Below are 16,988 nucleotides of genomic sequence, written 5' to 3'. Positions count from 1 at the left end.
TTTCAATTGTTGTCTTATGGTCACACTGCTTAGTAGATAAAACCGTCGTACATTTCTGTTAGCAAAGAGGCATCCGACCCGCGAACCAATGCATAGAGTGGTTAATGAAATCGGTTTGGGGGAGAGCTGGATTTTTTAGTGAAAACTCATTGGCCGAGTGAAATTGGGGGAAAGCCATATCACTGAACACTGAAACAATCAAGCGTGGCAATCAAACGAAATCGGGAAAAACTCATGAGACTAAAAGCAAAGGCAACGAGTGGGTTTTGTTAATAACTGAATAGGCTCTCAAAAACGAAGTGAATTAACAACCCACATATGGACATACGCGAATTTCGGAAGCAGAAGCGATGACCAGCTGTTGTTCGACTGCATAGCGGTATCATTTTGGTAAGCACCTGCAATCAATACGCTCTGTTTTGTTTGTCACTCCTTTTTGACTCTCCGCCGAAGTAATTATTCAATGGCTGCAGGTATCGTTTACTGTTTCGCTTGGCTCTCTGCTTCTTTTTGTTGACGGTTTATTGACCGACAAGCCCAGTAAAAAGTAAAGCGTACGTGCACCACTCTACCCCTGCCTCTCCTTCTCCGTTACTTTTAGTGTGCTTGTGTGTGATAAGGCGTAATAAGTGTGTCACACAGACGCGCTTTGTCCCTGCAAGCATTTTCTATTGCAAAAGACACTCTTTAGTGACTTCTGGAATTTCAAAATTGTTGCCCGCGATATCTTTTTTCGAATCGCGGAGGTGTCTTTGTTCGGGATAAAATGCGCCGCTTCGTTGATACTTTTGGAAGTCACGAGTCTTTCAGAAGTAGAGTTTTTTTTTTCATATATTTAATTTTGAAATACATATATGATCTTTTTACCTTTCAAAAGTGATTCTGGGCTCTAAAACGCTTGTGTTTTCATTTAATTTCTTTCTTATTTTGTCTCCTTATGATTATAAATGCGTTCTGTTTTAGGAAAGATTCATAAATATGATCGGTCTATCGTCGGTCTCCTCCTTACGAGTAATAAGTGGTGGTTTTCTAGGCGATAAGCGATAGTTTTCTTATCCAAATGCTTGCAGGTGTGTTTAACTGTTGAAAGTGTAATGTGTGTGTGTGTTTCCCTTTCACTCACTCGCACACACTTTCTTTTGGTTCTAATTGAGCATGTATTAACCCTTACATAAAAGTACAATTTTACCACTCTTGCCCCACTTTTCTTTGTGGCTCTGTGTTTGCCTACTTTTAAGCGCCGGTCACACACTCTCTTTTAGTTTTCCGCTCCTCGCCGCAAATAAAGACGCTAATTATTTGTAACGCCATTATTTTTGCAATCGCAGTAGTCGCTTGTAGGGCAAACCCATTTCTGACCACAAACCATTTTGGAAACCATGTAAAAACCGTTATTCTTTATAATACAGTCGAGTCCCGATAATTCGAAATGGCAAGGGGATCACTTTTTTTTACGAATTAGACGGGAATTCGATTTATCGAGATTTTTTTCAAGGGAACAGAATTTTTTACGAATTATAGCGATTTTCGATTTAGCGGGGTACGAATTATCGGGATTGGACTGTAATTTAAAAATTTGAAATTCTCATATACCTAACAAGCATTTCGAGCGATTGTGTTAATAAGCCGAACTTGGGTCCTGCAAACGCTGAGTAATAATTATTAGCTCAGAGATTGAGAAACAAGAGCTTGTATGAGAATCCAAACCACATTGGTAATGTATTTCTATACTGTATGTAACAGGTTGATGAAAGGATGCATTTTCTTGGTCTGGCCATTTATGTTCTTTTGTCCGTCCGTATACACTTAGACCTTTGGAAACTATACGCACTAGCGATATAATGTTTTTGACTGATTATCTGGATTTTAATTATAGGCAGCGGAGGGTTTTTAAAAAACTTGCCACACCTACTTTTTGCATAAGCCTCGTGCACGTATCCGTCTCTCTGTATGGTTGATTTAACATGTAAATTCTAGTGATGCAATTCCACTGCTTGTTTATTTAAAAACTCGCCAACAACCCTCTAAATTCCTCGGCAGTTGTGCAAATTCTAGAGGTGAATATCCAGCGGACAGCGGTTAGCGTTAAAACTATATCACTATAGTCAAAAAGTCTTGTTGCTGTTGCAGATCGTGTATATTTATGTATGCATGATGGAACGGGTGGCATCGGACGACTATATGATTCAGCTGCTATAGGAATAAGAATAACATATCTCGTTTAATAACAAAAATTCGTACGACTTTGTATACAATTCTTATTTGCGATATTTCCAATTTATTTAAAGATTCTTGAATTATGTACTAATAAAATTTCATAAAATTTAAAACAAACTAAGAAAATGATTGTAAACAAAGTGATTAAGGGTTTTTGCACTGGTTTGACTAAAGATTTTCGCTCTTTATTTTGAAAAATAAAAAAATAACTACACCTTTATTTAAGAAGTTTTAATGTATGATATATGTACGCCATGTATACTTACAAATTTACTTAAGTAAATTATATGAATATGTTACCAAGTTCAAGCTATGTGATCCATCATCTAATCAAAATGTTTGCTAATCCTTAGTCATTAACATTTACTGCATTAATTAGGAAAGACCTGTTAAAGACCTGTTATATTACCTGTTCTTCATTCGTATAACTGCCATAGAGGTATACCAGATAATTCCGTGAATATGCAAGGTTACCTCGATATTCTGTTATATATTTTGCTGACGTGACTTTTTATTTATACCATAATAGATAACAAAACTAACCCTAAGAAACGCCGAGGTACATGCCTCTATCAAAATAATAATTACGGGGCGTGGGGGCGTTTACGACTTGTGCCTAGACTTTCGGTTGTAGGCCCAAAAGTGTTGTATCCCTGAACCTACCCTACCCTACCATTCTTCTAACGTTCTCGACGTTTTGTTGGCCTGTGTCGTTGTTTGTCGTGAGTCGGAAAATGCAAATTGGACTGAATTGGCTTGTCGAGGGGGGTGGCATGAAAGATGTTCCAGTTGCAATGATTAACGTCATGAATAAAACTAATTTTGTTATTGAGAGATTGGCTTTGCTTCGCTGAATGTAGGAGTTCAACGGCTGATAGCTGTATTACAACTTCAGATTCATTTTTAGTAATTTATTTTTAGTAACACGTAGACAAAGTTATTCAAATACGGGCTTTAATATTTTACACCAAATCAATTTTGGTTGAATACAACAAAAGCGATTTTTATTGCTCCCTTTTTAGTTTCCATGAACTACTTCATTTTAAGCAACACCAATAATCCATTTTAAAACTATTGCTTGTAATTCACGAGATGTTAACAAGTATTTTGATTGATCGAATTTATTAGAAATGGAAAAGGGTATTCAAGATTCCAATTAACCGTCCACTTTCGCCTCTCTTTACTGTCCCTATTACCATTCGATGTCGAACAAACGACAACAAATCGCGACCTGACGTGATAAAGAATAACCGCAAACCGTTGTTGCCAACAGAATTTGTATTGTTCGGTTGTTCAATAAATGTACATAATTTGAAGCACCCATCGGTGGCCAATTGGGATGCTCCACTTCCCCCTTCCTCCCTCATCGCATTCCGGTAACAATGGGCGATGAGGAGGAGCCATCAATGACAACACGTGCAGTTCGCTTCGTTGCCTCCGACGGGCAAGTTGGCCTGGAGCGGGTCACCCGTTCCATTGTCCTTCGAATCCGGCTGTCCGACTGTCTGCTGTCCGCTGTCAGTTGCCTGATTTCCTGCTTTGCTGCCCTCTAATCACCCGGATCATGTGCTCATCCGTAGGCCTGGTCGTCGAGGGCATCTCCCTCGGCAGTGGCCGCCAGTTTACTCCCCGGTTGACCATGAAGCGGGAGTACAACACCAAGTGCTTTCGGCCGGAGCGGTATCGCCACGAGGTGGCCAATCACTACAGGGACTACAAGCTGCAGCAGCACGTGGGATCCGGGTCTGGACACGAATCCGGACACTCGGCCCATCGACGGCGCAGGAGGAGAAACCGTCTCTTCTTTGCACCCGCAGTGTCAACCTCACTGGCGTCGGGGGGAAGTGCGCAGTTCCGCGATGTGTGGCCAACCCATGTGCACTACTTTCCCAGGTGGGTTGGTGGGTTCGTAGGTTGATGGGTTGGTGGGTTGGTGACTTGGTGGGTTGTGGTTCGGGTGCAGCCCACTGGCAATTTGCGCCTGTGAAGCGCTCTCGGGCGTGGCTCTTTGACAGTTTCTGCCATAAATATACTCGTAAGTTGGCTGCCTGAATAGCATCTCCGCCGTTCGGGTTACATGGACATGGACATGGCCTCCCCGTCCCTGTCGGCGGAAGTATCAGGCTGCAGTTGAGTTTCGGTTTTCACCTGCAAACCTTCAGCGCGACAGCATCCCCAAGCAGGTGCAACTTGCAGCTTCAGATGGCTTTGCCCCTTGTCACTTCCAGGCCAAATGCTATTTGAATCCACTCGCACATTTCTTGAGTTTGACAAGGACGAATTTACCAAAGACTTTTCACTCACTGTCCATTACAGATAGTTCTTCTGATGGCTTTGGTAAGAGTTTTTGGAAAGAATACTCGTTTGTAACATAAACTTTCTGAAAATAGTGACGTGTACGCAAAGTATGTTTTAAGCTCGATTGAGAGAATTACATACATATATTTTTGTGAGATTTTAGGTACCAAACTACCCAGTAAGTAGTGTAGAATCAGTTACAAGGAAAACGAATTTATGTGGACGCTAGCACTTTGCCACGAAATGTTCTCAATTCTTCAAAGTCTTCCGAGTGTTTTGTGATCAAGACGTTGACTCCAAGTCATTCGAGGTCTAAATACATATGGCATGCTTTTGTTACTTTAATGCAAGATGACGCAAATATCAAAGCAATGGCGTAATTGCACGCTATTTCGGAACAGAGTGCCTCGACTATCAGATACCTTTCACTTTATTAAACCATTTTTATTTTGCAAACCACTGTGTTCTTTGCGAATTACTCACTAAAATGTTGTGATCATCATACACTTTCCAAATAAACGTGCGCTGGGTAGGCGTTTCTAGGATCTACGTGATCAATTTCAATATTCTAATCTCTTAGGTTTTTGAGATTTCCACGTTTATACGGTCGGAAAAAGAGACATTCCTGATCAAGCATATTTATATATTTTATGAACAGAAGAGGAGCGAACCATGGAAGACAAGGTAGTTAAAGAGAACCTTTAAAACAACTACTAATTTCCTGTTTTAATTCATCCGGCTTAAGTCAAAGTTTTACTAATTTAAAAAAAAAAAAAAAAAAATAACAACTTCTACTGTATTAGTTTTAGTTTAAATGCTATTGATGAACGGACAACTTACAGCTTAATTAATTTGCACTCTAAATTGCGTACTTCCACGGTAACAAAAGAGACAAACTCCCAAAATATGGCTGGTGGTACTCGTATTCCCCTGAGGAGCAGCTTGCTTGGCTTTTTAATTATATCACCCTGTGCGGGCAGATATCCCGTCCCGTCCGCTTCGGTTATAGGTACAGGTTATATGGGTTATGGGTTATGGGTTATGGGTTATGGGTTATGGGTTAGGGGTTATGAGAACGGACTAGGGACTACGGGCTACGGGGTTACGAGCTTTGGGTTCGGACTTTGGGCCGCGGGTTAAAGAAGCTCGCTTGTTTGCCCGCTTTGTTATCGTACGTGTTTGCATTTGGCATTGTAATTAATGTGTTGTTTGGTTTGGTTCCATTCTATTTTCTGCCCACGATGTGGCTGTGCCTGTGAATGTGCCCCCGTCTAATTGGTGCTTCCACTAATTACAGATCCGACGATACAACGTATGCGTCCCGCGGCCGACGGACAGTGTGCTCCGGTGAGCCGCCCGACGACACCTACAACGACGCAGTGCGTCGCATAAGGAGTGCCCACAGCTGCGAGCAGCTGCGCCACCTCGTCCACCGCATTCCATGGAGGAGCAAGTGCCGAAGTGCCAGCAGTAATGCCGTGCCCGTGGCCCCCGCGCATGGAAGCCAAACCAGCGAAACCAGCGACACCAGCGACAGAAGAGTCCGTGTAAATTATAAGCCGAATATTAATAAGTGGCCCGCGGAAAGCCTACAAAAGCAGCAGAAGCAGCAGCAGCAGCAGCAGCCGCCGGTGGACTTCTACGGCTACCTGCAATTGGCCAGCGGCTATTACGAGCGGGGGTTGCAGGCCAACATTAAGTACCTTCAATCGATTGGCCAGCGGCAGTGTAATGCGATAAGTCCGGTGCCGGGTTTATTCTTGGACGCAGTGCAGCGCGGCGAGAGTCCGGTCCAAAAGCTCACCGGCCGACTGGTGTCGCTGCTCAAGAGCTTGCGGCGCAAGGCAGCCAAATCGGCCAAAACAGCAAAGACAGCCAAGGAAAAGACGGGCGATCCGGTCATCTGCGTGAAGGTCAAGCAACAGAAGGAGGAGCGGGAGCCAGGGGAGGAGGAGCTCTTGGACAACTCGGAGGAAGGGCCAGCAGAGCAGTCGGCTAGCATGTGCGACTATTATGCCACAGACTGCACAGCAACACAATCAGGAGAAGCCACAGCATCAGAGGCCTCATTCGCCAATTCATCGAGTAGAACTGTAGCCCAGGCCACATCCGCTGCATCCGCTGCATCCACTGCGTCCGGTGACCACCGACGCCTCTACGAGATCATCGACAATCTGGGCCACCTTGGCATCGGGGATGCAACCGGCAGTCGCAGGCAACAGCAAACGCTGAAGCTGCCCCAGATCTCGTTCACCGACTGCACCGCTCAACAGGTGGCGCCGCACTGCTCCAGCTTCAACATCGTCAGACTGCAGATACCCAACGAAGCCAGACCACCGAACCTCGGCCTGAGAGCACGTAGAGTCAACACATAGAGGAACAACAATCGGCAATTGAATCGAATAGAATCGCATTAAATCGAATCGAATGACCCGAGCGAACTGAAAGCGATAGCAGAACGTAGAACCGAACCGAACAGAATAGAACCAAACGGATCCTAAAGACGCGCGCACGTCAGCGGAAATCGTTTATATGCTAAGTACAAAACAACAACAAAACCGAAACCAAAACCAAAAACAAATAGCAAATAGCAAACTAGCAAAATAGCAAACTAGCGAAGCTCGCGCTCTCAAACAATGGTTGTTGCTGTTGTCGCTGCCAACGTCGTTGAAAACAGCAGCAGCGCGAGCGGTGACAGCAGCGGTATCGTTGGAGGTGCCGCCGAGTCTCCATCATTTGTCGGTGGCCCACAAGCGGCAGCGGTCAAATACAATTACACTGTACAGGACACCACAACAACAACAACAACAAAAACAACAGTAACAGCAACAATAACAACAACGACTGAATCGGAGGCGGAGCACCATCCGAAGGATACTCACACGGTCACGGATAATCAAGAGCAGGACATAGACAACAACAATCCCAGCAGCGACATTAGCAACATCGCCAACAACAACAACAACAACATGACGGATGCGGCGAAAGGAGCCGCAACGACAACTGCAAGCACGACGGGATCGGAGGCCAACACCATGACCACCAAGAGCGCCGTCAGCCAGCGGAACGTGGACATAAAGATCGAGAAGACCAACAACATGGAGGCGGCCACCCAGCAGCTGACCAAAAAGGTCCTCAAACTGGATCTGGGCGGCAAGAACCTCGACGAGTACCCACTTAAGTCGCCAAAGTCACCCATATCTGGTTAGTATACCCAATTGCAGTATTACTACTTTGATCTCACCAACAGACTCGATTTTGCAACTCAATGTTTTCAATAGTTTTCTGATCTTATTGACACAAGTATGTTAAACCCTACATTTTCTATTTCATTTGTACTATCCCCGTTTTGTTTTTTAATGTAAACCATATTCTTGTACCCTTTACTCGGAAAGTAAAACTATATACTGTAGGTATTTGTTGAAAAGTATGTGACAGGAATCACTGGTGACCCTATAAGGCATGCATATTATTGATCAGGGGTGCCTTATTAATTAATCAATCCAAAATTCTGTACTATCAAAATTGTGGCAGAAGTGGGCGTGGCCAAAAATGCACTTTCTATATTCTAGTTTTTGAACTTTCTGACAACTTTACGTAAATCCTGACGTACAGGAAGACATAGCTTTGAATCGTCTGATGATTCCAATCAAGAACACGTACACACTTTATGGGTTTGCAAGAGATTATTTTTACCTGTTATGTATGTTATGTTCCAGCAAGTACGTAAACCCTTTTGACTATCTGAGGAACGGATTTAGTTAGAACGGACCCCTATGTCATATAGCTACCAAAGAAAAAATAGGAAAAATATTGAAAAAATCTTAACTTTAATTCGTACTCGTATCTCGAATAAGGTATGTAAATAATAAGATGTAATAAATATTTGGTGCTTTTTATACCCTTGCAGAGCAAAGGGTATTATAATTTCAGTCAGAAGTTTGCAACGCAATGAAGGAGGCACCTCACACCCTATAAAGTGTATATATGTATTCTTGATCAGCATCACGATCTGAATCGAGATCCGTCTGTCTGTTTCTATGTAAACTAGTCTCTCAGTTTTGAAGCCATCTTGCTGAAACTTTCCCAAAAGGTGTGTAGTTATTGCACGCAGTATATAAGTCGGAACGAACCGGATCGGCCGACTATATCGGATAGCTCCCATACGAGAGATTGAAAAAAAAAATTCTCACTCCGTTGTTTTTGATCGGATCGACTTGATTTCTTCCAGATGGTGTTTACTGTCGAATTTCGGATTTAATTTTTTCAAAATCGGATAACTCTATCATATAGCTCATAGGAAAAATATATATAGAATCAATGGAAATTAATTGATAACGTCATTGTTTTTCATCACACGACTATGATGAGTATCAACTTTTTTAACTAGCCTTGATTTATAAAAAACAAGAAAGGAAGCTAGCTTCGGCAAGCCGAAGCTTATTTACCCTTGCAGTCATCAAATAAATCGAACAAAATACATAAAGGCTAAACAACATCGAAGCTAAGACGATTTTTCTATTAATTTTCCATATTTTCGACTATAGATCATATGGGAGCTATATGATATAGTTGTCCGATTTTGATCAAATTTAATTCGTAATTCAAGAGTCCTTAGAAAACTTTATATTCCAAAAATCATGCTTATCTAATAAAAACCAACGATGTTATAATTTTATTTCCATTATTTCTATATAGATTTTTCGATCTTTCCTATGGCAGCTATAAGATATAGTTGTCCGATTTTTATGAAACTTTTTTCTCAATATAAGGGTTGTTAAAAAACTTGATATTCAAAAAATCATGCTCGTGGGTTAAAAAACAACGATGTTATCAAATTTATTTCCATTAATTCTATATATATTTTTCGATCTCTCCTATGGCAGCTATATGATAGAGTTATCCGATTTTAATTTAATCTGAAATTCAATAACAGTTAGAAAACGCCATCTTGAAGAATTCAAGTCGATCTGATAAAAAACAACGGCGTGAGAATTTTTTATTTCATTCTCTCGTATGGGAGCTATCCGATATAGTCGGCCGATCCGGCTCGTTCCGACTTATATACTGCGTGCAATAACTATACACCTTTTGGGAAAGTTTCAGCAAGATAGCTTTAAAACTGAGAGACTAGTTTACATAGAAACAGACAGACGGACAGACAGACAGACGGACAGACGGACAGACGTACAGACGTATTCCGACTCTGCTCGTGATGCTGATCAAGAATATATATACTTTATGGGGTCTGAGGTGTCTCCTTCACTGCGTTGCAAACTTCTGACTGAAATTATAATACCCTTTTGCTCTGCAAGGGTATAAAAATTCATAAAAATCGGACAACTATATCATATAGCTGCCATAGGAAAGATCGAAAAATCCATATAGAATTAACGGAAATAAAATGATAACATCGTTATTTCTCATCAGAAAATAATAATTTTTGGAATATAGAGTTTTCTAACGACTCTTGAATAACAAATAAAATTTCATCAAAATCGGACGACTATATCATATATGGAATATTAATAGAACAGTCGTCGTAGCTTCGATGTTGTTAAGCCTTTATGCATTTTGTTCGAAATATTTGATGACTGCAGGGGTATATAAGCTTCGGCTTGCCGAAGCTAGCTTCCTTTCTTGTTGTTTTAGCAAATTTAGGATAACAGTCGTTGAATAGTATTTATAATGAAAGTTAAAAATATATTCATAAAAGTAAAAGTTATAAACTTTTTAAATGGTATAAAATAAGTAATGGATGGTTTGACAGCTAAAGGATAAAGTTATATGATTTTGACAAAACATCATTAGCATTCCTAAAAAATGTCATTTTACAGTTTTGAGAGTGGTTCAGGAAGAACTATAGTACTGGAATTTGATATGTTTAAAAATATAACTTACTTTGTTTAAATTGGACGATGTTTCTATTTATTACCTATCTATAATTTGTGCTATTGTTCCAATATCAGGTATATGATATAGTCGTGTGATTTTTATAGACATTAATTCGTAGTTCAGATTTTGTAAACAACATCAGGTTTAACATTTTCAAGCCTGTATGTCTGAGTATTGTTTATTTTTATTTTCTGTTATTATTCCGAATGTTTCTATGGCAGCTGTATAACATATAGTCGTCCGATTTAAATGAAACTGAATTCCAAAGCTAAAAAACAATGACGTTGTTAAAATGTTTGGATCTATGTATTTTTTTAATGTGTCTTTTCGATATTTCCCAGTCAGTAACTAACTACCTGACTAGTTACACAAACTAACGGACAAACTGAAATATGAAAACCGACTCAAATATCATGGTAATCATGTTGGCTAAAATTATATAAGTCTATGCAAGTAGACCCAAACTTAATGTGCAGATACGCTTATAAAATGACTCATGGTTTCTATATCTCATTGAAAAAATAGGAAAAGGCAAAGTCAAATACATTTTTTTTTAAGCGGCTGTGCATAATAGTGAGTAATGGGTACTGAAAATTCTAAAGTGAGCTGTTTTTGGTTTTGTTTAACTTTTATCGTTTAAAATTTGGTACAAAGATATCGTTTATGTAAAATTGTTGATTTTCAAGTTTGACTTATCAGCTTCCTCAAAATTTTCGCTCTTTAATTGCTCTTGGCCTCTTTTTGTTCACTCGCTCATTCATTTTTGTATGAATGCTCGTATGCACATACAAACGTTTTCTGTTTGCGCCAGCAATTTGACCTTACTGCCGGGCTTATCACATTTATTATTATTAATTTGATTGCTGCTTGATTTGTTTCTACGGCCGGCGGCTCACTCTGTTCTGTTGGTATTTGCAGCACGTTTGCCGCATCAAACATCGCTGACGTCATCCGTGGACGTGGAGGACCGGAAGACATTACGAGAGGCCTTATACCAGGGTATATTCCATCGCCACCGACGCACCATCTTCGCTGTGGGCAGCTTCCTGCGAATGCTGCGCAGCCGCAACTCGCAGTACAACACCATTCGCAGCTCGTCGGAGGGAGAGGACATCGATGAGGTTAGATAAGACCTAAATATGATCCCCATGTATGATCCCACGCCCATTCCGCACATCTCCTTCAGCAGCAATTGAAGCATCATCCGCAGGAGCTGGAGCAGACGCCTGGCCAAGAAGTAACGAGCACATCCACGACATCATCATCCGGACAGCAGCGACCATCGGATTCGGTTTAGATGGCATAGTTTCATTTCGGACTTGTTTACTAGCCAGCCGCCCATTCCGATCGACAGTCGCATTATCGATTATCGTATTATTAACTGCTATTCCACGATTAAACGGTTGCACTCCGTGCATCCGCGACTAGCCAGACTAGCCATCCGTTGTGTTAGCATGTAGTGTGCCATATATTAGTTCCGTAACTAGTACTATTGCCGACGGACCACGACCTGACTCCCATACCATGCGATACCCATACCAAAACCAAAATCAACATTCCCGAGGAACCGCTGCTTCATCTCAATCATTCTTCGAGCAGATCGCCTTATTGTAACTGCGATCCACTTAAGCTTAACTTAACAAATACTATGCTATATATGAGAACTAAAATTGTTTGTATTGAATCCCCATTGCTTAACCGCCCAGCACTCCGTATTTTAGTAACTGATACAGTCTACAGCCCGTTGTTGCATCACTGATCACTGATCATTAGGTTTTTTAATAACCCCGTATACAACTAGTTGATCCCATTAGTCATTTAAGAGAAAATAAAAATGTTCACCTAGGTAAGTCAGTGCAATACAAATTAAGTCCATACACGTCACTTTGAATTTTTTTTTATGTAATACTATCAAAAGCGAGAAAAGTTGTAACCCAATTATTTTTTCAATTAAACTGCTTAGTTGTATTTTAAAACCGAGGAAATTTATAAAATTGAAAATAAAACACAAATGCGGACTTAGAGGTGCAATATATACATATGTGTGTAGATTTAAAAACGCTTTAAGACTAAACTTTACATTTTTTTGTGCTATTTATATTTGCATGTTTTGCAATATTTGGTTTTACATAGACGAATGAGAAATACTGGAAGGAATAAAATAATAATTTCCTATTAGCGCATTTTAATTAAAGTCTTTTGTTTGTGGTACATTTTCTTTAAATATAACCAAACAAAACATACAGGGTTTCAAAGCTTAAACATTACCGAACCTAATAATCAATACACTTTCAACAATTTAAGTCACAAAAAACGTCAAGAGTAAATTCCTATGCTTATTTTGCGATAAGGTTCCTTATCTGCATTTAAATAAAATCAGAGTGCTGGGTAGAGAAAGAGTCAAGAGGTAATTGTTTTTCTAGCGATTCTTCAGTTAATTACAATCTGTTTTATATATGTATGTCATTGACAATTTGTTATCATTCGTATTTCATTACAAAGGGAACAAAACTTTTAAAGACACTCGTCGAAATAATATTTTTAAACGACGTACAAACTGATATATTGCGCCTAGACCTAATATATATGTGTAGCTACTATATACGATTTATAAACCCACATATACTGATATATTTGAATGTATATGGCCTAGTAATAGAACATACACGATTGTTGTTGTCCCCATAAACCTACTATAAGTAATTAATTTTAATTTGCGATCCCAATCTTAAAAAAATCTATAAAATAGTGTTAACATATATTTTAGAGCATTTTTTTATTCATGGTACCTTACAAGCGAGCTAAAACTAAATAAATAGCTAGTGGTTTAAGAAGACATTTTATACAGGACAAAAACAATTGAAGTCGATTTTTGAAACAAGAGGCAACCGATATTTGCTAAACCGTACCGTTCCGTAGATTACTTCTTATGACACCCCTTGATACCGCGATACGATTCTTCGAGTTTTAATTTCAATTGGAAAAACAATAAAACCTAAAATATTGCTAGTTACTGTTTGCCGTTTGTTTCATTGATTCACCACACATTGCATTTCTTTATATCTTGATCCTTTCAGTTCCTTAGGCGGCGCGGTTCGAAGCTCCTTCGCTTTCCGCATCTCTTCGATCGCTGATCCCGATCCTGATCCATTCCAAGCTGCGAGACGTAAGGCAAAGTTTTATTGGACAGCGGTCAGCCGAACATGGGCCAAGCGATGGGGAGGAGGTTTATGGCTGGCGCGGGCCAAAGAGGTGGCAAGGATATAGGTACTACTGGCCAACTATTGCCACCAAGGCTAGTAAGGAAAGCCTGGCAAGAATAAAATACACGACATATTAGTAAAATGGTTTCTTTGAATGTGGGTTTATACCACCAAATTAACGAGCTTGGGGAATGTTTATTTTAAAACATACTCGAACGTTATTTATATATTATTTATATTTATACAAACATATATTTATAGATTTATAAAAAGATCAATTATTACCATTCTTTCAATTACGAATTAAGTTTTTTAAAGATATTGCGAAATTCAAATTTAATTTATTTTGAACCATCTAATTTGTGGCATAATACAGAAAATATTTATCCTCACGTTTTAAGTATCGAAACACCCATCTGAAAAAATCTCCTTTTACTGATTTCGGTTCAACTTGATAACTTATTCCCATTTACTTTATTAAGTTTATGTATTTTTAATTAATATACTAAGTCTTACAAAATGCAACATTTAAAGTTCAAATAAAAAAGTAAAAAAAAGGCTCGGTCTCATTTTCAAAAATGTTTAACAACAATTTACTGATAAAATCAAGGAAAAGATTATAGGAAAGGTTCATACTTAGCTTCGATGTGAAATTATTAGGTTTTTGCTAAAAAAAACGATTTACGAACATTTCTAAAAACCAAATACATTATTACGTTATTGTCGTCGGTAAACTCTGTGGGGTTAAGACAGCTGTTTAAGGTAGGTTACTTTTTAGAAGTTGCTTTCAAAAAAGATGGATTCTCTTCTGAAGAGTTTCGACCTAAGGTTTGTATTGCTTTTAAACCTTACCTGCGGAGGCGGAGCGGCAACCACATATGTGTCTTCGTCGACGGCCTTCTGGATCGCTGTTCTTATGTGCGACACTTCCTTCAGCTTCTGCGGAGTAACCACCACCTTGCTTTGCGAGTTGGGCGGCGCCGGGGGTCCCATCAAGTGGGTGGGCGTGACTATTTGACGGCGCCACCTTGTCACAGGTGTGGCAGAAGCCGAAACGAAGAACAGCCACAAGATGGTCAACTGCCAGCGCATGACGTTGGCTAAGAAATGAAAACTGGAAGTCTGGAGATCTAGCAAGCCATAGAATAACCGATGTCAGCATTTTTCGCCTGACCTTATGGCGATTCAACAATCAAAACGATTTCGTTTGAGAATTTATTTCTGTGTTGGCAGTGAACACGCAAAAACCGTGTTCTGTAAAAGACTTTTTACATATCTCTGGCCCAAGGTTTGGGTTACAAAACGCATTACACTAAGCAGCTAGATTAAAGAAAGCATACCAAGCCAAGATGTGCACACGCAGGCATCATTTATGGATTTGCCTCCTCGGCAGGCGCATCCTGCGGCTCATCCTTGATATGCACATCGTCATCCTCCTGGTCCTCCTTGCTGTTCTCATGGAGCAGCACATACTCGCGCGAGCTAAAGCCAAACTTTATCACGTCCTTCTCCATCAGTTCGTAGTACTTCCTCCCGTCGATCTTCTTGTTGTTAAGGAAAGTCCCATTGGCGGATTCCAGATCGATCAGGTATAATCGCACGCGCTTCCCGTGACTGCCATCCTCTCGCTCAAAGGGCACCAGTCGGTACTGCAGGGCGGCATGCTGTTTGGAGCAACTGGGGTGATCTACTGCCAAGTCGACGACTTTACGATCCCGTCCCACTAGAAAGCAGCTTTGCCGATGGATGTGCAGCGTGGGGAGTGCCGTTTCGCCCTTAAATGGGTAAAGCCTCCAGCGCCGCTTAGGTTTGCGGGCCTCCGGAGGCTCAGAGTATTTTACCACCACGCCATTCACCTTGTTGGTGTCTTCGGTGAGGGCGCCACTTAGTCCCAAGTTCGGCTTTTCCTTTTCCACCGGCTCCTCGTCGGCCGCCGAGGCTTTTGCGTCGCCCTGCTTGCCCCAGTCGTACTGCTCGTCCTCATTTCTGTTGCGATTGTCGCGACGTTGATTTCGTTGGCGTCCCTGGCCAAAGTCGCGTCCTCCGCGGTAAAAGTGTTCGCGTGGACTTTGACTGCGACTGAAAGGAAGACAATTTATGTTAACTAGAAGTGGGTCCATCTTTAATGTTGGGAAACTTCATTAGGGTGAATTGAAAACGCGTTCTTTACACAACGGGACTCTCAGTTCCCGCCCAATTTCCATCTATGTATTAAATTCTGGGAATTTCATTTGAGCAACCTACCGAACTGGCCTCTTATCAGGCGATCTCCGCTGGCGATCCCTATCCCGCTCCCGATCCTTGCGGTCGCCGCTCCTAGAACGCTGTCGGCGTTCCTTGCTGCGATCCCTTTCCCGTCCGCTGCGCTGCATGTGATTGTCCCACTCGCGTTCGCGGTTGCGCTCTCTGTCGCGCTGTCGATCCCTGTCCCTTTCGCTGCGATCCCTGGAACGACTGCGGCTGTGCCGGCGCTGTCTGGAGCTGTTTCGATGTGAGTTGCTGCGTTCCGGGCTGTCCCACTTGGAGCGCTGCTCTTGCACGTCCTCCGAGGGCTTCATTGGTTGTTTGGATCGCTTTTCATGGTGCTCCGGGGATTCCCTCGGCTTTCTGCTGGGCTTCGACTTTTTTCTGCCGGGCGAGGGGCTACTGTGACTGGATTTCTTGCTCACGGATGAGGAATCCGATGAACTAGAGGATTCGCGGGCCACCTTTTGTTTGGCTTTCTTTGATTTTGACGAATTGCGCTGGCTTGCTTTGATGTCCTCCTCGTCGCCACTGAAGGACTGCGGCTCCTGATGCCGATCCCGGCTGCGTCGCTTGCCCATTTTGCAGATAAAGTGCGTAGGCTTCCCCGAAATAAAAAATGTTTTTTTTTTATGCCGCCAGCTGCTTCAATGAGTGTGACCAGGGCGGGTGAAATACTATAGAACAACCCTGTTGAAAAATATCAAATGGATGCGTTTTTATAGCAACGAAAATCCTAATAAAAAGTTTAACAGCTAAAAAAATGAGTGTAACCTTATAATAACAACAATATAACGTAAAAACGTATTTTGTGAATAAAAATTCAGCAAAAGATGCGTAAGGAAAAAAAAAAGAAAATTACCTGGATACTAGATGCCGAATATCAAATGTGTTTTTCTGTACACATGTATTATGATAGAAGTTGTTGAGGCGGGCATTAGAGTTCAAAAAGATACACCGCCAATCTGAACATCCTATAAGCTGATATCTACATAAATAGCAGCAAAAAACCGAAGAGGCTCTGAAATTTGAAGGTTTAATTTATTGTTTTACCCTTTACTAGATTTACATATTAGTTTAACAATTTATACATTTTAATACATAGAAAAAGATTTTTTGTCTTTTCAAAAA

General features: G+C 40.9%; 4 protein-coding genes across 7 annotated transcripts; 2 read left to right on the top strand and 2 right to left on the bottom strand.

The window, feature by feature from the left end:
• Positions 1-61: 61 nt before the first annotated feature.
• LOC108102130 lies at positions 62-6,903 on the top strand. 2 transcript variants are annotated; one of them, XR_001772145.1, is made up of 2 exons: positions 62-390; positions 5,813-5,927. XR_001772145.1 is itself a non-coding variant. In XM_017206794.2 (2 exons), the coding sequence occupies exons 1-2, from the start codon at positions 3,782-3,784 to the stop codon at positions 6,888-6,890; spliced, it is 1,407 nt and encodes a 468-aa protein (XP_017062283.1). In that variant the 5' UTR covers positions 2,771-3,781; the 3' UTR covers positions 6,891-6,903. The 2 variants fall into 2 exon arrangements, 1 of the variants encoding a protein (XP_017062283.1); XM_017206794.2 differs by lacking the exon at positions 62-390 and adding an exon at positions 2,771-4,110 and having other exon boundaries at positions 5,813-6,903.
• A 5-nt stretch (positions 6,904-6,908) lies between these two features.
• On the top strand, positions 6,909-14,192 carry LOC108102128 (probable serine/threonine-protein kinase roco11). Of its 3 annotated transcripts, none has more exons than XM_017206792.2 (3): positions 6,909-7,719; positions 11,329-11,531; positions 13,488-14,192. In XM_017206792.2, the coding sequence occupies exons 1-3, from the start codon at positions 7,152-7,154 to the stop codon at positions 13,542-13,544; spliced, it is 828 nt and encodes a 275-aa protein (XP_017062281.1). In that variant the 5' UTR covers positions 6,909-7,151; the 3' UTR covers positions 13,545-14,192. The 3 variants fall into 3 exon arrangements, with proteins under 3 accessions (XP_017062281.1, XP_017062280.1, XP_017062279.1); XM_017206791.2 differs by lacking the exon at positions 13,488-14,192 and adding an exon at positions 11,600-13,423 and having other exon boundaries at positions 6,910-7,719; XM_017206790.2 differs by lacking the exon at positions 13,488-14,192 and adding an exon at positions 11,597-13,423 and having other exon boundaries at positions 6,910-7,719.
• On the bottom strand, positions 13,604-14,729 carry LOC108102129. The gene is made up of 2 exons (XM_017206793.2): positions 14,466-14,729; positions 13,604-13,720 (listed from the first exon to the last, which is right to left on the bottom strand). Exons 1-2 carry the CDS (start codon positions 14,703-14,705, stop codon positions 13,604-13,606), a joined length of 357 nt encoding a protein of 118 aa, XP_017062282.1. The 5' UTR covers positions 14,706-14,729.
• Positions 14,730-14,814: 85 nt separating this feature from the next.
• LOC108102127 (FHA domain-containing protein DDL) lies at positions 14,815-16,535 on the bottom strand. The gene is made up of 2 exons (XM_017206789.2): positions 15,858-16,535; positions 14,815-15,692 (listed from the first exon to the last, which is right to left on the bottom strand). Exons 1-2 carry the CDS (start codon positions 16,436-16,438, stop codon positions 14,984-14,986), a joined length of 1,290 nt encoding a protein of 429 aa, XP_017062278.1. The 5' UTR covers positions 16,439-16,535; the 3' UTR covers positions 14,815-14,983.
• Positions 16,536-16,988: the final 453 nt, after the last annotated feature.

The sequence above is a fragment of the Drosophila ficusphila genome, unplaced genomic scaffold (assembly GCF_018152265.1).
Source record: "Drosophila ficusphila isolate 14025-0441.05 unplaced genomic scaffold, ASM1815226v1 contig_197, whole genome shotgun sequence".
NCBI lineage: Eukaryota > Metazoa > Arthropoda > Insecta > Diptera > Drosophilidae > Drosophila > Drosophila ficusphila.
This window is presented reverse-complemented; position numbering and strand designations above follow the sequence as displayed.